The 23,266-nt window shown below is 43.0% G+C and overlaps 3 protein-coding genes across 5 annotated transcripts; all 3 read left to right on the top strand.

Annotated features, from left to right (window-relative positions):
• Positions 1 to 5,338: 5,338 nt before the first annotated feature.
• LOC307211192 (olfactory receptor 10Q1-like) lies at positions 5,339 to 11,277 on the top strand. Of its 3 annotated transcripts, none has more exons than XM_079967617.1 (2): positions 5,339 to 5,544; positions 8,949 to 11,277. In XM_079967617.1, exon 2 carries the CDS (start codon positions 8,960 to 8,962, stop codon positions 9,917 to 9,919), a length of 960 nt encoding a protein of 319 aa, XP_079823743.1. In that variant the 5' UTR covers positions 5,339 to 5,544; positions 8,949 to 8,959; the 3' UTR covers positions 9,920 to 11,277. The 3 variants fall into 3 exon arrangements, with proteins under 3 accessions (XP_079823743.1, XP_079823744.1, XP_079823745.1); XM_079967618.1 differs by lacking the exon at positions 5,339 to 5,544 and adding an exon at positions 8,575 to 8,604; XM_079967619.1 differs by lacking the exon at positions 5,339 to 5,544 and adding an exon at positions 8,607 to 8,649.
• Positions 11,278 to 15,565: 4,288 nt separating this feature from the next.
• Positions 15,566 to 16,726, top strand: LOC307211186 (olfactory receptor 10Q1-like; the record flags this gene model as incomplete). The annotated part of the gene is made up of 1 exon (XM_079967603.1): positions 15,566 to 16,726. The coding sequence occupies one exon, from the start codon at positions 15,566 to 15,568 to the stop codon at positions 16,526 to 16,528; it is 963 nt and encodes a 320-aa protein (XP_079823729.1). The 3' UTR covers positions 16,529 to 16,726.
• Positions 16,727 to 21,606: 4,880 nt separating this feature from the next.
• LOC307201010 (olfactory receptor 10W1-like) lies at positions 21,607 to 22,560 on the top strand (the record flags this gene model as incomplete). The annotated part of the gene is made up of 1 exon (XM_079950135.1): positions 21,607 to 22,560. One exon carries the CDS (start codon positions 21,607 to 21,609, stop codon positions 22,558 to 22,560), a length of 954 nt encoding a protein of 317 aa, XP_079806261.1.
• Positions 22,561 to 23,266: the final 706 nt, after the last annotated feature.

Here is a 23,266-nt window from a genome sequence, read left to right on the forward strand (position 1 = left end):
CTCCCTAGATTCTTCAGCAGCTTGTCTCAACTCTGCCTCTTGGCCAACCTCCTCTCCAGCCTCTGCTTCAGCCTTGGAGACTGATCTTCTCTCTGCCACAGCCTCTTCCTGCTCACCACACCCTGTTACCTCTTCTGCTTCCGACACCTCTTCCTCTCAGTCTTCTTCCTCTTCTCCCACTGACCACTCATTGTTGTCCCACCACCAGTTCCCTGGCTCTGAGCCTTCTTCCCTTGGGAGTTCCCCGGCTGGTGCCTCCCATCCCTCCTCTGCATCCTGCCAGTGCATGACATTTCCCCACAAAGCAGCGTGATTTCTTATTAAATAGGCCAATGTTATCTAATCTCCCTGCAAAAAAAACCCAACTCAGACACATTGATTGCTTGAGAAACAAGTTAGCTGGAAACACCCAAGTTGACAAGCTGACAACCTTCTTTTTGCACTTTATTATTTTTATTTTTTCTGCCTCCTTCCCCCTTTGTTTTGTATCACATCTCTGCCAGATAAAAAGCTCTGGAGAACTCAAAAGCTTGCCATGCTTTTGTGACATTATGGTTGGTCCCAGTATAAGTGTTGCCCAACTGTGGAAAAGAAGTGTCTTTTTAATGACAAAAAAATCGCTGTAGTTTTTCTCTCTTCAACACCCTTAGGGAGAAAGCTCCACTGTACTATTTAAATACTTAAACAGGAAATTGTCCAACATTTCGTTTGACTAAATAATGGGGAACCAATCCCCCTACTTATTTCAAAACATCTTGTAGATGCTGTAAGTATATTGAATATGTTAGGCAATACTAAGTTCTGTAGATAAACTGCAGAAGATCAGCCAGGCTTTCCAGGTCTAATAGTTTAACAGTAGAGCCCAAAACAATTCTCCATCATCCGCTGACTTGAATTAGGCTGCTGAGATCAGGAAACCTTGGTGGTGGTAGGGGGAACAGGAATAGAATTGGGTGCAAACTTCAGTTCTGGTACTGTACTGAAAATAATCCTCAGGCTAAGCTAGTGCTCAGAGGTGCCACGTTCTATAATTGTGTCCATCTTCCAGGAAACACCATTTTGCTGCTGGCTCTGGTTGGTGGACCTCAGGTTTCTAGTGAAAAACAAGTTGATCCTTCAAACCTAAAGTTTGCCTGCCTCTGCCACAGATGATCAGAGTGGTGAAGCCTGTTCAGAAGTGCATTTAGAGCAGTGCAACTGGTTCCCCCACACAACTGACATAGTGAATTGAGCAGAACGGAAGGTGAAAGGCAGGTGTGTGTAGATTCTGGCACTGCTGAAATTTGAAAGGCCCAAATCCATCCCTGTGAGGCTTCAGGGAATTGGCTTCCTCCCCCCATGGCAGTAGATAAGAAGATCAAAGAAAGGAATGTCTTACCAGTTAGAAAATTTAATAATCACAGTGAGAGAACGAAGAACACATCTCCTAGACATGGTGGTGCTCCCAATTAAGGATCCAGTCTTCTGACATCCCTATTAATCTACGTCACCTCCTACATCTTGTAATCTGAGCTTGTACCCTGTATGCTTTCTGTTCTGAGACTTTCTGAGCTCTTCTTGACCTTGGGCTGAGCAGAGGAATGCTGTCCAGAGACCATGAATCCATTAACCCTCTCTCTTCCAGTGTTTCTCCTCCTAGTTGTCCCAGTTTTTCCCAGCTTCTGCCTTCTGAACTATGTCCCTCTGCAAACCACTGTTCCAAATCTATACTGTCCCTCCTGCTTCTGGGAAGATTCAGGAGCGGAAGCAGGGGGAGGGGGTGGCTCCCACCATTCCTCCTCTGTGCAGCCCTCCTCAGCATGGTACCTGACAACCCCTGAGGCTGTTGTAAATTGACACAACTACAAGGTTTAAGAGAGACCATTTGAGGGCTGTCCCTAAGACTGCTATGGGGGCTACCTCAACTAAGTGGATTAAAGGATGTCAAACAGTAGGAAAGCTCTACTGCTACTCAAGGGAAATAGAAGCATCATAACTGGTGGTTCCTCTTGTGAGATGTAGCAGGCACTATCGGAAACAAGTGCTGGGCTATGAATAAGATACTGCCTGTGGTTTGTGGTGACTCATCTCCCTCAGCTTCCTTTGAAAAATGCAATCAGCAATAAAATATGTACTCTGGGGCTGGGGAAGATCTCTTGCATTGCTTTCCTCTCACCAAATGAGCCCTTCTTTGTTTTGTTAAATGCCGTAAAAAGAAAACAAGCAACTGTGTACATAAATTCACCCAGTGGATAGAATGTGTGGAAGGTGGAAAGATCTCTCACATATGTCTCTGGACCTGATATTGCTATTGCAATGGTATGTGCACCACCCACCCCCTGTCATTTCAGCTGCAGACAGGGAAATTGTGCGATAGATGTCACATAACCACAGCAGTGCTTGCAGCAAGGAAATGCAATGTTAAGCAATTTCAGAGAAAGTTCTGTTCCTATCTGCAGGCCAGTTTTTTGTTTTTATTATTATTATTATTTGAGGAGTATGCTCAGCTTGGAGACTATTCTGAAAACATCTCTCTCTTTCAATGTATTTTTTTATTTCCTTATATTTATATCATCCTCATCATTTGTTTTATTTAATATACACTTTTTTGGCCCAAAAGTCCCCAAAGTGGTGGACAGATTACTACAAAAGACAAAATGCAATTATTTTATGTACAAAGATACATAAGAAATCTCCTGAGAAATCTCTGCGTGGGACAAGAAGCTACAGTTAGAACTGGATATGGAACAAACTGATTGGTTCAAAATTGGGAAAGGAGTACGGCAAGGCTGTATATTGTCTCCCTGCATATTTAACTATATGCAGAAATTCATCATGCGAAAGGCTGGGCTGGATGAATCCCAAGCCGGAATTAAGATCGCCGGAAGAAATATCAACAACCTCAGATATTGCAGATGACACAACCTTGATGGCAGAAAGTGAGGAGGAATTAAAGAACCTTTTATTGAGGGTGAAAGAGGAGAGTGCAAAATATGGTCTGAAGCTCAATATCAAAAAAACGAAGATCATGGCCACTGGTCCCATCACCTCCTGGCAAATAGAAGGGGAAGAAATGGAGGCAGTGAGAGATTTTACCTTCTTGGGCTCCATGATCACTGCAGATGGTGACAGCAGTCATGATGCCTGCTCCTTGGGAGAAAGGCGATGGCAAACCTAGACAGCATCTTAAAAAGCAGAGACATCACCTTGCCAACCAAAGGTCCGTATAGTTAAAGCTATGGTTTTCCCAGTAGTGGTGTATGGAAGTGAGAGCTGGACCATAAAGAAGGCTGATCACCGAAGAATTGATGCTTTTTGAATTATGGTGCTGGAGGAGACTCTTGAGAGTCCCATGGACTGCAAGAAGATTAAACCGATCCATTCTTAAGGAAATCAGCCCTGAGTGGCTCACTGGAAGGACAGATCGTGAAGCTGAGACTTCAATACTTTGGCCACCTCATGAGAAGAGAAGACTCCCTGGAAAAGACCCTGATGTTGGGAAAGATGGAGGGACAAGGAGAAGGGGACGACAGAGGATGAGATGGTTGGACAGTGTTCTCGAAGCTACCAGCATGAGTCTGACCAAACTGTGGGAGGCAGTGGAAGACAGGAGTGCCCGGCGTGCTCTGGTCCATGGGGTCACAAAGAGTCAGACACGACTAAACGACTAAACAACAACAACAAAGATACATAAAAATCAATGAAAATATACAATTATCTCCTGCCTGCCTTCAAACATGGAACCTTTATAACCTTTGACAAAAGCATTATCAAAGCCCCATAAATTTTTCTGGGATCTCTTGGGTGGATAATTTCCCATTTCTTGTTGGGAGGTACATTCCAGGCAGTGGGATGTGGTTCACCATGCTCCAAGAAAACTGGTGCAATGGAATTGGGGTTACTTCAACAGCAGAGTCCTTTGATGCTGGAAGTCATGGACATAGCCAGGATTTTGTTAGGGGCAGAGGCTTTTTTATTCCAGAAAAGTTGTTGAGCTATGCCAGGCATAGCCAAACTCAGCCCTCCAGATGTTTTGGGACCACAACTCCCATCATCCCTGCCCACTCGTCCTGTTAACTAGGGATGGTGGGAGTTGTAATCCCAAAACATCTGGAGGGCTGAGTTTGCCTATGCCTGAGCTATGCCCATGCTGGAAGTGGAATCAAAATGCAAGTTTCACAGAGCACTTAATATAGTGCTGTATTGTTGAGCATTGCTCTTTCCCATGGCTTTCCCCTATCTTTCTTTTAACGTTTTTCCACTCAGAAAAACTCACAGTTTGCAAAAGAAGGATAAAAGGTATGCAGATTCTGGTTGGTGGTTGCAGGTTTAGAAATCTTAGTTGTTTATTTCCCTCTGACTTTTAAATTCATTTTCACCTGTGCCTAAAGATAGTGTGTCTTCATGCAAGGTTTACTCCTTTTATTTCCACCTTGAAACTATAGACCGATCCACACCATATATTTAAAGTACATCCAACACACATTTAAATCACTTGACTTCCCCCAAAGAATCCGGGTGACTGTAATTTGTTGAGTGTGCTGGAAATTATAGCTCTGTGAGGGGATTTAAGTGTGAGTTTGTTGTGCTTTAAATGTATCTTGTGGATCTGACATTATAATACCAATGGAACAGCACAGGAACATATACTGAGGAAATTTCTTACTATTTATAGGCAACCTCTAGTGGTGAACAGATGGCTGGGAAATGTAGTTCATTGTTATAATTCTTTTATGGTGATACCATGATCTCTGTCGCTATTCCCACTCCACTTCCAGATGTTGATTCCTTATACGTATTGTGCTGAATCTATAAGATGCACTTTTTGTGGGGAAAGTGCAAAGATAATGTAGTTTTCAGCTTCCCAAATTTCCTGCTATCTATATATTGTTGGGGGATAGTGCACGCTAGAAAATATTCAAGATGGTGTCATTGTCAGCAGGGAAGCTTACAAGCATTAGGTCTACTACAAAAAATTGGTCAATTAGTCATTGAATACCTTGGCTGGGATCAGTCCAAAGTTTGTGACAGTTAGATATTGCCTCTATAGTGGATAGGTACTGTTTGGGACAGGAAGACTGTAATGAGTTTATCATAAGTTCATTGACCTTTGGGGTTTGTTTGATAAATATATTTGTAACAGAGAAATTCTGAAGAAGAGGGTGATGTTCCCTCTAAACAAAAACCAACAGATATCTGACAACTCTACTGGGGATAATTTGCTTCTTCTGGAAAAAAGCTAAGTGATACCCTGTCTGGAGGATTATGTGGTGGCAATGCATGGATCGTTGATGTTGCTTTGATTGTGTTGATATTTCAGTGGTGGGAGAAGGTCTCTGTATATCTTTCCACTCTAGCAAATAAACCAGAATACCCTAAGATGCATTGCTATACTGCATAAGAAATGGTGACAGAGTTGAGTGGGGTGAAAATAACGCTGGACATATCACTTGCTTGCTGATACTTGCCTTCCTTTTTGGGAACCAATATCTCAGCAAAAGGAGATCGCCAGAAGGAGCACTCGCTTTTGACTGTCATCCTGTGAGTCTGAAGAAACTTAGTAAGGTAAGAAGAGCCCCTTGCAGGCATAGCCAGTTACAAAGCCAGCTGTTTCCATGTTATTCTTAAACGGGTTACATGCCTAATCCACTTCTTATCCTTTGCCAAAGGGATGGGAACCAGCGACCCTCCAGATATTGTTAGACTTCAACTTCCCTCAGCACCAACCAGCATGCAGTCAAAGTTATCTAAAGAGCCACAGGCTAATCTCCATCCCTGCTTGACAGAATACTCATGAAAAATCATTTATTCAATTGTGCAACGGATAGGGAGGATGCTGGGGTTAAGTTACAAAGGCTATCCATTATCTTCATGCCCTGCTTGTGAGCTCTCCAAGGTTGGTTACTGTTAGAAACTGAATATTAGGCCAAATGGACTTTTTCTGAAACCAGAAAGGCAAGTGTTTTTGCACACAATGGTCCGCTCTCTCACTATGCTGATACTCATTGATTGTTCCTGTGGACTGAAATGCTGGGGTGGGGTGGGGTTGTAATGCAATTGAGCATGCTTGCTAATGCAGCTTTGCATTAGTGCTGCAGACCTCAGTGAAGTACTACGTATTTATTAACAACATTTTATCAGCATGCAAGGTTCTCTCTCCCTCTCCGTTTTACTCTTGCAACAATCTTGTGGAAATCCTTTATGTTCTGTGGGTGGAGAGCTGCATCTGGATTCATCTTGTTCCTGTTTAAAGTGCATTAATTTTATTTATTTATGTTTATTCCATAATTCTTCTGAAGAGATAATATACCTCCTCCCTCTCCCTCTCCCAATGTCATCTAGTAACCTTCATGGCCTGGTAGCGATTTGAACCCAGGTCTAAGGGATTATCCACACTTAGCTTTTGCCCCACTTTTCCCAAGCAGAGGTCTGTGATATAACCCTCAGTGTCTGAGCATTTTGGGGGGGGGGGCTTTCTTCCCCACAAAAACCCACTCTTTAAAGCTGAATTGGAGCAAACTCAATTTGCATTTTCTGCAGATTGATATTTGCTCCGATTGAGCTTTAAAGAATGGCTTTTTACAGGGTAAGTCCAAAGCAAAAAAAAAAAAGGGGGGGTGCTCAGACACAGAGTTTAAATCATGGACTGTACCTGGAAAGAGTGGAGGAAAGGTAAGTGTGGATATAAGCCCTAAATTTACTCTCCAGTCCCTTACACTGCACTGACTCTCACTACTGAAGAGGTGAAATATGCAGCCTCTAAAAGCTCTGCCCAAATGGATGAGGGAACTGCAGTCAACAGAAGAGAAACTTAGCAAAACAATGTCCTGAGGGGGCAGCTGTCAGTGTGTTGCAGGAAAAACTGCAGGGAATCTTGTGGTACCATTAAGAATAAAGCATTTTTAATGGCATAGGCTATCCTGGACTCAGGAAAACACTTGATGCATCTGATGCAGTGGGCCATACTCCACAAAAACTTATGCCAGAAGAGTCTTTTTAAAAACACAACAGCACTTGTTAGTTTTACAACCAAAGCAAGCCAGAATGGGCAAAAGGTTTCTTTAGGTGCCTCTTCCACAAATGCCGACTCTCCTTTAATCTATGTTGTATCCATTTTGCCCTAGCTATTGAAACTGGGGCCTCTTCCTCTTGTGTCTGTGAGCACACATCTAACTGATTTATTAAATTAAAAAAGATAAACAGCAGCGTAATATTTTACCACTCTGCATACTCAGGCCGAGTGTATATCTCCCACTCTTATACCTGACAGATCTGAAGATCTGAAGTGCTTTGAGAGAGGCTATCAGTTCTCAGTGTCCACACATTTCCTTTGTGCCATTGTTGAATCTGGTCAAACAGACTTGGCAAGTTTTTGAGACCTGCTTGCCTGAGGTAAAAGCTGAATAAGTGTATGTGTACATAAGCAGCATTTCCTCTTTCATTCCACCTTCAACTTTATGAAAACAGGGGACCCAATATTTTCACAACTGAAGCATTAAGGTCAGACCAGCAGTGAGAGATACTCTTTAAAAAGCAGCAACATGAGGGGGGACAAGCCCTGCTGGACTGGACCAAAGGGATAATTCATCATCCTGCTTCCCACAGTGGCCAGTCACCTATTTACTTAGGGGCAAAGTGTAGGCTGCCCTTTCGCGCTCACCACTTTTCTGTTTCCAGTCACTCTCCCTGGCCTAGATGCTCTCCCCCAATCCCACCAATATCAATTATGCAAAGGAACAGTGTCTGTCACTTCACCTGAGGCCAACAGGCTATTTTATGTGGCACAGGACAGGCAGTGAGGCATGCTCAGCTTGTTAAGTATAATTGTTTAAGGGGACACGGGTGGCGCTGTGGTCTAAACCACTGAGCCTCTTGGGCTTGCCAGTCAGATGGTTGGCAATTCGAATCTCCACAAGGGGTGATCTCCTGTTGCTCTGTTCCAGCTTCTGCCCACCTTGCATTTCGAAAGCACACCAGTGAAAGTAAATAAATAGGTACTGCTGCTCCGGAAAGGTAAACAGCGTTTCCATGCATTCTGGCTTCCATCACGGTGTCCTTTGCCCCAGAAGCAGCTTAATCATGCTGGCCACATGACCCAGAAAGCTGTCTGTGGACAAACGCCAGCTCTCTTGGCCTGAAAGCGAGATGAGAGCCACACCCCATAGTTGCCTTTGACTGGACTTTACTGTTCAGGGGTCCTTTACCGTTAGCTTTTTACCTTTACCTAATGGTTTAATGTATATTGAATTGGGAAATATATATATAATGTGCCAGAATTGTATATGGCGTGACATGACTGGAAATTTCCATTGAAAAGAGCTTACCGGATTAATCAATAATGGGACTGTATCTAAGTAGCTCATTCACAAGGTTTTTAGCTCACAGTCACATGAAAGAGATAGTATTACAGGTCTATGCATATGCTAATCTGCAAGGCAACCACATTGGGTGTGTGGTTTTTGAGGCTGAGGAAGAGAATGGACGTGTTAATCTCTGTGTCGAGCACAAAGCCTGAGGCTAAAAGAGGCTGCAATGGAGAAGAGACTGGGTTTTGATTTTAGCTCTGAATACAATATATTTGTAATCTAAATTATTATGCCTTATGCTGGGAAATTATTCTACTAGGTGAATGTAACTTTATTTGTTTTAAGCTGTTTGGAGTTAAATTCTGTAAGTAAAGCTTTTGAACAGATTAGAAACTTGCATGCTGTTTTTCAATAAATATTTTATAATTATTAGTAATATTTCATAATGATTCACTGACATTTGCATGGGAAGTATTGTATGGGATCTAAAACCAATTCAGTCTGTATTCATAGTGACCACAATATTTACGTGGTAAATTAGATGCATGGGAGTGAAAAGTCTGAGGCTGATAATCAAGATTCCAGGTATTTGAATCCCACATGCTCCAGTGAGATAACTATGAATTATGTATTGATGTTTAACCCACTGTTTCTTTTGTACAGTAACTGATGAGATGTACTTGGCACTTGCAAACCAGAGCAACCAATCCATTGCCTATGAGTTTATCTTCCGGGCATTCTCCACCATTCCTGAGATCCAGGCTCTCCTCTTCACATTCTTCCTTCTGCTCTACCTCATCATCCTCTTTGGCAATGTCTCCATCATCTGGGTGGCCTGCACAGATCATTCCCTACACGTCCCCATGTATTTCTTCCTGGGCAACCTCTCTTTTCTGGAGATCTGTTACACCACTGTAACAGTGCCTCAACTGCTGTCCAGCATCTTTGATGCCCACAGACCAATCCCAGTTGCAAGCTGCGGCATACAGATGTTCTTCTTTGTTGCACTCGGCAGCACAGACTGTTTCCTGCTGGCTGTCATGGCATATGACCGTTATGTTGCCATTTGCCACCCACTTCGCTACAGCCTCATCATGACCTGGGAGGTATGCACATGGCTCGTGGTTGGCTCACTAATCCTTGCACTTGTGTTGTCATTGGAGCTGACTGTGTTGATCTTCACCTTGCCTTTCTGTGGCCACCAGCCCGAAATCAACCATTTCCTGTGTGACGTGCCACCTGTATTGCGCCTGGCATGTGCCGACACCCGTGTCCACCAGACTGTGCTGTACAGTGTTGGTGTCATGGTCTTAACTATTCCCTTCATTCTAATATGCATCTCCTACATCTACATTGTGACTGCCATCTTGCGGATCCGCTCAACAACTGGGCGGCAACAGGCCTTCTCCACCTGCTCCTCCCACTTGACAGTGGTGATCATACAGTATGGGTGCTGCAGCCTTGTCTACCTGCGTCCCAAGACAGATTCGTCAGAGGATGATGACCGCCATCTTGCTCTCATATACACTTTTGTCACTCCACTGCTAAACCCCCTCATCTACAGCCTGAGGAACAAGGATGTCAAGCAGGCTCTAAAGAAGGCCATGGTGGGAACTAATGACTCTCAGGTCTGATTCCTGTTCATATGGGAAATCCAGTACCAAACATTCCATAGAACCATCTACCATGTCTAAGAAACAGGAGGCAGAATGAGGTTATGCAACGAAAGGAAAATGAGCGAGGTCCCAACTAAAGAAGAATGGCAACTTAAGCTGATGGAATATGCGCAGCTTGTGGAGTTAACTTATAGAATAAGAGAACAAGAAGAACATACGTTCAGAGTGTACACTTGAAAACATTGGCAGCATTGAGATAAATTCAACAGTGTAAATAAGTTTTGATGGGTGTAATAATGGAATACTGAATGGTTTAGTTTGTATAAAATATACAGGGATTTATGATATGCAAAATGAACAATGGAAAGAGAAGGGATGTTTAAATGAGTATTCTAAATTGTAAAAGAGAAAATTTAATTGCATATATATATATAATGACTGCTCTCAGCTGTTCTTACACAATAAATAAGATGAGCAAATTCCGTGCAAAGGGTCATTTGGAAAGGAATTGAAATTAAAATTGCCAGGATCATAATGCCATTACAGTGGTGCCTCTGGTTGCGAATGGGATCCATTCTGGAGGCCTGTTCGCAACCTGAAAAGAACGCAACCCACGTCTGGGCACACATGGGTCGCGATTCGCCACTTCTGCACATGCATGTGATGTCATTTTGTGAGCATGTGCGAGTGGTGAAACCCAAAAGTAACCCTTTCCTGTACTTCCGGGTTGCCACGGGACACAACCTGAAAACGCACAACCAGAAGCAAACATAACATGAGGTATGACTGTATACAGCATTGAGAATGCTCTGTACAGTTTGGTCACTTCACCTCAAATAATATTGTAGAGTTGGAAAATGCTCTGAAACGGGCAACCAAAATGATAATGGAGGTGGAATAACTCCCCTCTGAGGAAAGGTCACAGCATTTGCAGCCTTTCATTTCAGAGTGAGACCTTGTCAGCAAAGAATGCTTGTGCTCTGAAATCTTCACTGGTCGCCAATTTGCTCCCGGACCAATTTCAAGGTGTTACTATTCGTATATAAAGCCCTGAAGAATTTGGGACCAGTTTACCTGCAAGATTGCCTTACCCCATATATGCCCACTCAACCTCTCCAATCTACAGAACTGGCACTGTTACAGGTGCCAAGTGGTATTTGTTCCACATTAGTAAGAAATAAATCTTTCAACGTGGCATCACCCACATGCTGGAAGTCCTTGCCTATTGACATTAGACGGGCACCATCACTGCACTCTTTTCAGCACCTGCTGAAAACATTTTGGTTTAGATAAGCCTACTCAGATATGTAGAAAGTTGATGTGTCTTCTAATGTTTTTAGTTTATCTCTGATTTAATCTTTTGAATGTTTTAAAGTTTTCCCTTATCTGTTTTTATCAACAATCTTATATTCTTTTTGAGCTTTGAGATTTTCTATGATATGTATACATTTTATGAAATAAAAAAATTAAAAAGAGAAATAACTGTTCCATTAATTATGGAATACCTTGCCTGAGATATGTCCAAAGTTTGCAACAATTAGCTATTACCTCCATTGTGGGAAAGTTGGGACAGAAAGGTTGTAATGAGCTTATCATAAGTTATTGGCCTTCGGGAGTTTATTTGTTTGTTTAATATACTTCCAACTGTAGGATTCTGAAGTGGAGGCTGATGTTCTCCTAAAACAATGAACAAAAAATATCAGGCAACCCTACTGGGGATAATTCACTTCTTTCAGAGAAAAATAAATAGTACCCTAATTGACTTGAGAATTAGATGGTGACAGGACATGGAAGAAGAGGCTGCTTTGATTCCACTGTAATTTCAGTGAAGGGAGAAGGTTTAAATACCTCTTCCCACCCTAGCACACAAATCAGATTCATGCTAAGTACCATTGCTATTCTGGATTTAAAAATGGACAAAGCTGAGTGGGGCAAGAATAATACTGTCCCTCCCGCACACTAATATTTAATGGGACTGCACTTAACTCATTCCTGTTTGGTACCAAAATCCCAAGAAAGGACATTGCAAGCAGGTGCACTGCATCCAACTTTTGACTGTGGTTGTTTGAGTCTGAAGAAACCTAACCAGGTAAGAAGAGATTATGTTACAGGTATAGTCAGTAACAGACAGGTTCTTTCCATGCTGGTGTCAAAGTCAAATTCATGGCTGAGCAAGGGTTTGAACTCAGTTTTGAGCCCACCATCCCATCTGGTTCTCACTACAGGGGAGATGGACTATGCAGCCCCCAAAGCTCTGAGGATTGGGAAATAGAAAGCTGAAGTTGAGAGATGAGGAACCTCCCTCTTGTTCAGAACTGTGTTAGTACATCATGGGGGGGGGGGGACAAAGAGTTTTTTGGCACCTTAAAGGATAATAAATTTATCATAAGTTTCGTGGACTCAGGATAACAAGGGATGTCTCTGATGAAGTGGTCTGTACTCCATGGAAGCTTATGTCATGATACCTTTGTTACTCTTCAGAGTACCACAGGACTGCTTTCTTCACTTTTTTAAAAGCACAATAGCACTTGTCCATTTCACAGTGGAGAAAGGGTCCATTCCACAAACACTGGCTCTCCCTTACATTGGTTCATTCATTTTTCCAAGGCTTTGGAAACAACATTCTCTTCCTGCAATGTTGTAGAGCTACAAATCTGGCTAGCTTATTAAAGGGAAAAGATGACGATGGCAACTCACCTTCTGAACATTCGCACCAAGTTTATATCCCCAACAGCATTATGGATGAAGACCTGAAGCTAGAGATAGACAGTGGGAGAAGGGCCATAGCTCAGTGGTAAAACATCTGGTTTGCATGCAGAAGGTCTGCGTTCAAACCCTCACATCTCCAGCATGTGGTGGAGGAAGAAGGGACGGTATCAGGCAGAGTCCTATGTTCCTACACTTGGGGGTTTTTTTAGTGCTTTGCGTGAGATACACGTCTCATGGCTGAAATATGAAGGGCAGACCAACAGAGATGGAGAATCTTTCCAAAACCGCAGTGTGAGGGAATTTCCTTAAGAACATAAGAAGACCCTTACTGGATGAGACCAAAGGCATCATCCAACATCCTGTTTCCCACAGTGGTCAACCAAACGCCTATGGGAAGCCCAGAAGTACCTCCTGCTATTGTGCCCCCAGTGACTGGCATTGGGAGGCCCACTCCTCTGATCCTGAAGACAGCATATCTAGCCATCATCACAAGTAGCAGGCACTGATTGCCTTGACCTCCACAAATTTGTATAATCCTTTTTCAGTTGGTGACCTTTAGCACACCTAACGGTAGTGATTCCCCTTGTTTGAAAAAACTGTATGAAGTCCTTCCCCCACCCCAACCCGTCCTGAATCTCTTGCTTTTTTGCTTCACTGGATGACCTGGGCAGCTACGATGATGAAGGAGGGAATAATTAAGACTTCTCTCTGGGCTCATTCACACTTCTGTTTGGCCTGTGAATTCTGAGCGTGGGTTGGGGAGGTTTTTATTTCATCCCACTGCTTTCCCTGGGTAGGAAAACCCACAGTTTACTGCTGAATCTAAACAAATGGCAATTGAGTTTTCTGCAGATGGATGTTTGTTCTGATTCAGCAATAAACAGTGGGTTTTCCCAGGGAAAGTGACAGGATGGGGGAAAAACAACCTCTCAGACCTGTGCCTAGAATTCACAGGAAAAATGGACATCACAGAACAAAGGAGAAAACACCGAGCAAAACTATTCGCTTGTGAAACTAAGGGGAGACTGCTGGCTGCCCTGATTTCTCCCTGTGGTTCTCACTCGTGGACTTGCGTAGTGGGACCAATGCAATGGGTTGCTGCCAGGACTGAAAAAGGAAGGGTGGCCACTTCAGTAATGCCACCAGGGGCTGGGGGTCCTGGTCGCTACTGGGTGTGTGGAGATGTCTATTGACCTGAGTTTGGTTGGCAGTGGGGTCACCGCAGTGTGGGACCTGTGCACAAATTAGTTATCAAGATAGGAAGACGATGAAAGGAAATGCAACATGAACACAGGTCTTGATGTAACTCTACTACATTATCGACTATATTATTACATTCAGCTTTAGGGTATAAATTCCTGCTTATAAAACAAAGTAGGGTTTACAGGTGATTACTACACCGCTAACAACAACAATTCAGTGTATTATACAAAAATGGAAACATAAAAATCCCCCTGCCATAACCGACTGGTTAGGGCAAACCTGGCAAACTATCTTAATGATTAAACTTACATAAAAGGGAAATACAACCCCTCCTAGTGGTGCAGCAATAAAACTGCCAGGATATTTGCTAAGCTAAGCAGGGTCCAGTGTGGTTTCAAATTGAAAAGACTTTAATTTATAATATGGAAATTTAATTCAGCGTGTGGCCCATAGATTCTGTGTTGCAGCCCTCTTGGCCTGAGAGGTTGGACAGCCCTGAGGTAAATGGTGATATTTTCCCTTTAAATTTATTCACAGTACTATAGAGGGTTTTCTTTTGCTATTTTGTCTCTCTCCCCAATCACATGTCATGTTCTTTCTTTCTTCCTTTCTATGCCATTTGCTTTCCTTTTCTTCTTCACTAGGAAGAATGCTTAATGCATAATGGTTTTGGCTACAAATTGTAAAAAATATAACATGAATAAAATTATTTAACATAAAACAAGGCAGGGATAAGGAACCTGTGGCTTTCCATGGGTTGTTGTACCCCAGTTTCCATCAACCCCAGGCAGCATGGCCAACAATCAGGGATGATGGGAGTTGTAGTCCAGCAATATCTGGAGAACAACAAGTTCTGTATTCCTGAAATAAGTAGTGATTATAATGACTTAAGCATTAAGTATGCTGTGAGGGGGAAACACAGATTACCGTATTTTTCGCTCTATAACACGCTCCCAACCATAACACGCACGTAGTTTTTAGAGGAGGAAAATCCGTAGGCATGCCACCCGTAGACATTCCCTCCATAACACGCACAGACATTTCCCCATACTTTCTAGGAGGAAAAAAGTGAGTGTTGTAGTGCAAAAAATACGGTAATCGCATGATGTTTAAAATAGTACTAATAATTACAAAGCATCTATTTCATATTCATGCATATTATTAGCTGCCTTTTCCCTAGAACTCAAGGTGTACATATAAAGTATAATAGTTAAAAAGAAATTCAATTATAATCCTATAAAAATGGTATAAGAACAAATTGTTTAAACACAGATAGTAAAAACAACAACAGCACCACACTATTAAAAGCCCTTTCCTTAAAAACAATCATTTCCCCAAAACGTGCTGGAATTTAATATTCTTCACCTGCAGATGGAAGGACAACAAGGAGGGAGCCCGTTTAACTTCTCTAGGAAGGGAGTTCCAAAGTCTGGGAGCCACCGCCAAAAAAGGTCTTCTCTCTTCTCCTCACCAAGCATGTCTGTGAGGGTGACGGGACTGGAAGAAGGCCTCTCCCAAAGATCTTAGAGCCCGGGCAGGTTCATATGGGAGGATATTGTCCTTCAGACACCCTGCATTTGTGGTGATTGCCACATTTACAGTACAGTGTAACATAGATGTATGGAGAAAGCAGTGAAACATCTGAGGTTGATAATCATGCCAAGAATTTGAGTACCACACATTCCAGTGAAATAACTGAGAACAGCATATTGATGTTTAACCCACTGTTTCTTTTGTACAGTGACTGATGAGATGTACTTGGCACTTGCGAAACAGAGCAACCAATCCATTGCCTATGAGTTTATCTTCCGGGCATTCTCCACCGTTCCTGAGATCCAGGCTCTCCTCTTCACATTCTTCCTTCTGCTCTACCTCATCATCCTCTTTGGCAATGTCTCCATCATCTGGGTGGCCTGCACAGATCATTCCCTACACGTCCCCATGTATTTCTTCCTGGGCAACCTCTCTTTTCTGGAGATCTGTTACACCACTGTAACAGTGCCTCAACTGCTGTCCAGCATCTTAGATGCCCACAGACCAATCCCAGTTGCAAGCTGCGGCATACAGATGTTCTTCTTTCTGGCACTAGGGGGCACAGACTGTTTCATGTTGGCTGTCATGGCATATGACCGTTACGTTGCCATTTGCCACCCACTTCGCTACAGCCTCATCATGACCTGGCAGATATGCACATGGCTCGTGGTTGGCTCACTAATGCTTGGTATTGTGGTTTCATTGGAGCTGACAGTGCTGATCTTCACCTTGCCTTTCTGTGGCCACCAGCCCGAAATCAACCATTTCCTGTGTGACGTGCCACCTGTGTTGCGCCTGGCATGTGCCAACACCCATGTCCACCAGACTGTGTTGTATAGTGTTGCTGTCACAGTCCTGACTATTCCCTTTATTATAATATGCATCTCCTACATCTACATTGTGACTGCCATCTTGCGGATCCGCTCAACAACTGGGCGGCAACAGGCCTTCTCCACCTGCTCCTCCCACTTGACAGTGGTGATCATACAGTATGGGTGCTGCAGCCTTGTCTACCTGCGTCCCAAGACAGATTCGTCAGAGGATGACGACCGCCATCTTGCTCTCATATACACTTTTGTCACTCCACTGCTAAACCCCCTCATCTACAGCCTGAGGAACAAGGATGTCAAGCAGGCGCTAAAGAAGGTGATTAGGACCAGAGCTGGAACTAGGGTGGGGTAAGCAGGGTCCTTGCCATGGGTGCCTGATTCAAGAGAGGAGCCACACTGAGAACAAATGTTTTTAGAACTGGGACTTTACCAGAGGCCAGTGGGATTGCTATTATTGACATGTGGGCATGTTTGTAGACCTAATGTTCTCCCTGAACCTCAGGTCATAGCTTTGACCAGCATACACAATATTTGGCAGTGTACAGCAAGATTTACAGGATAAATATAATACCATTAATCACAGGCCTGTTGACAGCATTCCCACGGAGATTCAACAGGTGTCTCCTACCTGCACTTTACAAAAATGAAGACTTTTTTGTTTAGGCAAGCTTTCCTAGATGGAAGTCTCTGCCACAGGTGACCATTTTGCATAGTGTTTGAAATTATTTTCTGTTACTCTTATGTTGTTTCATCACTGTGTTTTAGTTGGTCCGCTCTATTTTTACATAGCCTTGAGGGAAAGTGATCAATAAATAAAAACAACAGCCACCACAATAATAATACAAACAACTGCTCAATTAGTTTTTGTCCACCTTGGATGGAAGCTTCTTTTCTACTGCTCTGGAAGGTAGAACTTGAACCAATGGATTCAACTTACAAGAAAGGAGATTCTGACTATCAGAAAGAACTTTCTGGTGTATGAGCTGCTCAATAGTGGAATGGTCCCCCTCGGGAGGTTGTGGACTCCAGGGGTGTAGTGGGGGCCCGTGGCACTCCCATGACAGGCTCCCTCAGTTGTCAAGCCATGCTCAGGCTGCGCATTCAGGGCTAGGGCAGCAGCAGGGGCACCTCTTTCTCCTCATGGCCGGCGAAGGGATGTCCACACACCCGCCACCCTTGGGCAGTCGACAGAGAGGGAGGCGGTGGGTGCCACCACCACCGCCCACCAAGGAGAGGCAAGAGGCTCTCGCGGCCTCCTCCTTTGCAAATGGGGTGCCCCTTCAAGCCCCCTTCTCCCTCCCCTCGTCTCCCTTGTCTCTGGCTCAGGCTGCTGAGGTTGGGTCTGTGGTGAGGACTTGGGGCTGGCATGGCCATCCTCCACTCCCCACCCCATCCCGGTGCATGCATACATGCTCCAGGTGCAGAGGACCCACACTACGCCACGTGGACTCTCCTTCATTGGAGGTTCTAAGGCAGAGATTGAATAGCCATCAAATCAAATCAAATATCTTTAATACGGTCAATGACCAGAAAACAATTTTTAAAAATATGACATTATAAGTAGTATTGAGCTACAAATAACAGTAAAAATATAGCCAATTCACAGAATTGGTGCTTATATTTATGACCAAGTTTCGGCTTTTAAGGTTTTAAAAATTCAATTCAAATGTCACTACTGTTTATTATCATTCCTTCGATGTTTACAATTTAAACTCCGTTGCTGACTTCATTGCTCGTCTTACTCTTGTTACAATGTAACAGAACTTTGCCACAGGCCTGTTGATTTCGGTCTCTTTGTCAGCTAAGAGGTGTCTGATGTAGGTGTCGTCTGTACTACGAGGTATTTTCCTTAAAATCAGCTCGATCAGCTCTTTTCTCGAGTCTCGATATAATGGGCAGTATAAGATGACATGCTCAATGGTTTTGATTTCGTTGCTGTTACAGGGACATAATCTTTGTTCAATCGGTGTTTTGTTGTATCTTCCCTCTAGGAGAGCTGAAGGGAGAGCATTAAAGCGGGCCCTGGAAAATGCCCATCGATGTTTAGCGTTGTGTAGTACTTTGAGATAGTTTGCTAGATGGGGCCTTTGGGAATTGAATAGGAGTTTATAAGTTATCGGAAGTTGATTAAAATCATTTTGGGCTTCAATGTCCCTGAGTCTTTCTTTGATTATGTTCTTGGCCCTTCCTCTTTCTAAACTTAATAAATACTCTGAGGAGAGACCATATGTGGCCAATTTTCTGAGAGTGCCCTTCGACCAACTAGATTGGAATTTGTCAAGAAGCATCAGGGAGAGTAGTCCAACCGGCGAGTTGTTAAGTCTTAGCCAAGTGCATAAGGTTCTTATCCATACTTTGAATAGCCATCTGTCACTGATGCTTTAGCTGGGGGTCAGACTAAAGGACTGTCAGGAGCTCGTCCTACTCTTGAGTAGGACCCTGGCAGAGACACATGTCCAACTGGCATGTTCCCTCCCTTCTGGTTGATTGTTCGGGAGCTTCAGAAGCTGTCTTCTGCCCGAACATCACAGCGACCAATGCCAACAGACATTGGCACACTTACGGATCCGTAGAGTCTTCGCAGTTTGTGTAACAGACCTCAGCAACTCAGCATTTAGCTAATCTACTTTATTTACGTATTAACACACAGAGAGCACTGCAACATGGCTCCTTCTCTCTCTAGCATCAGACAGCAAACAACCTGTCTCCATCACTTCCCACTCCGTGCAGTCAAAACATACACTGTCATGTGAAAGACAAGAATCCCATGACTGCAGTCATGGAGCAGGAATGCTAACATTGGCCCCTGGAGTCCCTTCCAGCTCTACAATTCTATGATTCTATTTAATTTGTATGGCATTTAATTAATGTCGTATCAAGAAGACCGATATCTCAAATCTGCAATTTATTCTCTTTGCCATTCCATATTGGTTCACAGGTGAGTAATAATGCTTAGGAGATGTATTATCCTTCCCAATTCAAACAGTAGGCACATCACTTTTTACATGAAAGTGCAAGCAACGTAAGGCACTCATGTAAATGGAAGTCATAACTTAAAACAAAAAACAAAAACAAATGTGATGGCTTAGTTGGTAACCTACACAACCATTTTAGAGCAGTTCCCTACACGGAGAAGGAAACCATTTGGGTATTTCATGGAGGTAAGTTAGCTGGATCCCATGTGTCACAAGGCAAATATATTAAACTTGATCACTTTGGGAATATCATGGAGGATGCAGTAGAAAACTTCTTCATCCATAGATCTACAAAGCTTTACAGGCAAGAGGACATATCTGCGCATTGGAAAACCTCCTAGCCTCTCTCTTGAAAGAAAGCACATCACAAGAAGCTTCTCGTTTTAGCAGTGAAAAGAAGGAACCAGTACACCAGCACTGTCCTTCCCAGTTCTGCATCCTGTGGGGGTGAGTTGTGAACTTTGCAGTAATTCAGTGTGATCCTGCTGCCAAATGCTTACATCATAACCTGCATAGGAAAGTGGGAAAAGAGTCCAGGGGGTGGAATTGACTGTTTCACAAGAACCATGGACTGGCTTCTATGGATGCTCACATGCAAATATTATGGCATGAATTCTGTTTCCCTAAAGCTAGATCCTTCAGCCTTTGCTCCCCATTTGTTGTTGCTCTCATCATCCCTGACCACCATTGGCTAAGCTTCCTGCAGATAGTAAGACTTAGTACCTGGAATTGAAGAAGACTGCTCTAAACCCATGGATAGAAACTCTTTTGCTCTTTGTGTTGAGGGTTCTCAGGATTCTATACTGTTAAAGTGGTGTAAGAGTCCTTTAAATGCCTGGTGTGGATGTGATCTGATGCCATCTATGTGTACTCTTTGAACTGAAGGGCAAGGTATAAATTGAAATTCTTCTGCTACTCATCACCTTTCCATTGCAACACTTCCTACAGAGTAGGAGCTCACATGTGATCCCCAGGCAAGTGAGGGAAAGGAACCAGAATCTGTGGGTATGAAGAAGAGTTGAGCAGCCCCTTCCCCGCTCCTCCACCCTACAAACAGGGCACTGGGAAATCATTCCCACATTTGCTGCCGAATATCTGTTTCCACCCTCAGCTCAATAACAGTAATCTAGAAGCAATAGGATTTTTAAAAGAATTTGTATTTATTTAAACAAGAACATGTATTCCAATAACACACGATACAGAAGTAAAGAAAAACAATACAGTTGAATTAAAATGAAACTTACACACACAAAGTATAAATTCAGGACATTTTATTCACATTCCTTGGAAGAAAATTATATAATTGGTGTTGAGGGAGTAGTATTTTTAAACTATATATATATATGGTATTGTCATCTAAGTCTTGTGATAGTCTCACTTAAAGCTGAAATGTTATTAAGAATTCCAAATAGCAGCATATTTCATAGAGGAGGAATGTGAACATAATTGAAAAGGGATCTTGTTTTGTTTGTCCTCCTAGTATATCTTAATTATTTTTGAGTTAGTTTTTCAGCTTTCACTATGAACCAGATTTGATTATGCCACAACTCCTTATTGAATCCTTCTACATATTTCTTTTTTTCTTGCAATAACCATATTGTCAGCTTAAAAGTACAAAATCAATTCTTCATCCAAACCATCATCACTTGGCCCATCCCATACCACCAGTAATGCTAATGAAGGGATTGGTATCAATTCTTGCTTTGTTATAAAATTGATTTCTAGGAACACCATTTGCCTCTGGGCAAGACTCCCACCATAAGAGAAAATGCATTCCTTTGTGGGGGGGGAGGGAGGGGGTTCTTCAATGCTAACATTTCAGGGACAGATTGGGGTTAATGTGTGATAAAATTACCAGTGACTAAATATTACTTTATTCTTGAATCTTCGCTGAGATTGATTTCATATGCACCTTGTTCCATAGTATTTCCCATTTAATTGGCTCAATAGCATAACAAATCCTATTCCCAACATTTTTGTAATCCTGTTATGTAGCTAACTTTGTCAATATTCTCTAAATTTGGGTGATCTGTCAAAAAAAAATGAAACACATTCTTTAGAAATAATTTATATTTAATTTATTTCCTGTTACTCAAATTCTGGATTATAAATATTTAGCAATGAACTGCAGTTTATCTCTAAACTTTGAGGGCTAGAAACTGAAGCATAAAACTGGGGCTCCCATTAAGCTCTGATAATCAAAGGACTTGTAATCAAAACACAAAGCTGAACATTACAGTTTATTAATGAAATAATTTTTGCCTGGTATGAACACCTGAGTCCTGGCCTTGATGTTCTCATTAGTCAGTGGACTTGATGTTCTTCCAGGTAGTATGTTTCCTTTCCTGTTGGAGCCTATTTTTCAATATCAGATACATCCAGGCTCTCTAATTAGCACTGGTGCTATCTTATTTTTCATCCTCATTACTCTGTAGAACGGGAGCTAGTCGGTTGGATGTTCCAGAGGAACTGCACTGCAGTGCTGGACTTCATGCTGTTGGCTTTTCCCATCCAGCCAGAGTGTCAGATCTTACTTTTCCTGGGCATCAGTGCGATCTATGCAGCCATAATCACAGGTAACGTCCTCATTATGGTAGCTATCTGGGGCAACCCTCACCTACACACTCCCATGTACTTCTTCCTGGGGAATCTCTCTGTGGTTGAGCTCTGCTACACAGCAGCTGTAGTCCCACAGATGCTGCTGACCAGCTTGCAGGAGAGGAAGTCCATCACTTTTAGAAGCTGCTGTGCTCAGATGTTCTTCTTCATTGGACTGGGCAGTGCCGACTGCTTCTTACTGGCCATCATGGCATACGACCGCTATGTGGCCATTTGCAAACCCTTGTACTATACCCTCATCATGACGCAGCAGCTGTGCATTCAGCTAGTGGCTGCCTCCCTGCTGATTGGTTTCTTGATTTCGTTCATATTGGTGTGGCTGGTCTTCCACCTCCCCTTCTGTGGCAAGCATGGAATTGAACACTTCTTCTGCGATGTGCCACCTGTATCACAGCTCACCAGTAACAAGACCAAGCTCGATGAGGTTGGTGTGTTCCTCACTGGGATTACGGCCATTGCTGTACCCTTCATATTGATCTGTGCCTCTTACCTTTTCATCGCTGTTACAGTGCTGCGGATCCATTCTGCAGACAGTCGCCGAAAAACCATCTCCACTTGCTCCTCCCACTTAGCTGTAGTGGCCTTGCAGTACGGTTGCTGCAGCTTCATGTACCTGCGTCCAAGCTCCAGCTTTTCTCCAAAGCAGGACCAGATGCTATCAATGGTGTACACTCTGGGTACACCGCTACTTAACCCCATCATATACAGCCTAAGGAACAGAGAGATGAAAGTAGCCCTGAAGAAAGTCATCAGACACCAAATCTTCCAAAGGGAATCTGAATGCCACTAAATTTCATGCATTGTGGGCTAGTGGTCACAAGTATGCTTGACCTCTTTCATGGAGAAATCACTTCTAGGCCCCAGAGGAGGACCAACATGTGTTATCTCAGCCAGCCCAAGCAGCTTCTTGGTAACTTAGAGCAATATCTTGATGGGTGCTTCCAGACAGAGGCTTAATGATGCAAATGGACCATTCAGATATTGCAAATCGGTCGTTGGCAATTGTCTGTTGTTGTTGTTTTAACTTCTCAGATTTCCCCCCAAAAAGGAGTAAATCTGAATTAAAGGGCACTTTGGTGCTGATAATGTAATGTGATCTCTGCAAAACACTTTACATGCATGAGCTGTACCCAACCCACAGTTAACACCCATCTGTGTGCTCTCAAGATAGAACTATACTATGATGAATTTTGTATGCTGAACTAAAAAGGTCTTCAGTCAGATCTAGCAGAACTCAACTTGAATTCAATTAGAAACAAAGAGGCTTTTCTTCTGTGAACATGATTTTTGGGAACAGGGTTATCTGTGTGGGTTGCCCCAAGGCAGTAACTGAAAGAGTGTTGAAACCCCACGACGCTGCTGTATCACAACAACAACAACAACAACAATTTATTTCTACCACACCCATTTGGCTGGGAGATAAGAATCCAAGGTCTTTGTTCAGACCAGGTGTCTCCATGGTTTTAAGTTTGGTGATAAGTTGCAATTCAGCAGCC

Source organism: Podarcis cretensis, assembly GCF_951804945.1.
Source record: "Podarcis cretensis genome assembly, chromosome: 1".
NCBI classification, from domain to species: domain Eukaryota; kingdom Metazoa; phylum Chordata; class Lepidosauria; order Squamata; family Lacertidae; genus Podarcis; species Podarcis cretensis.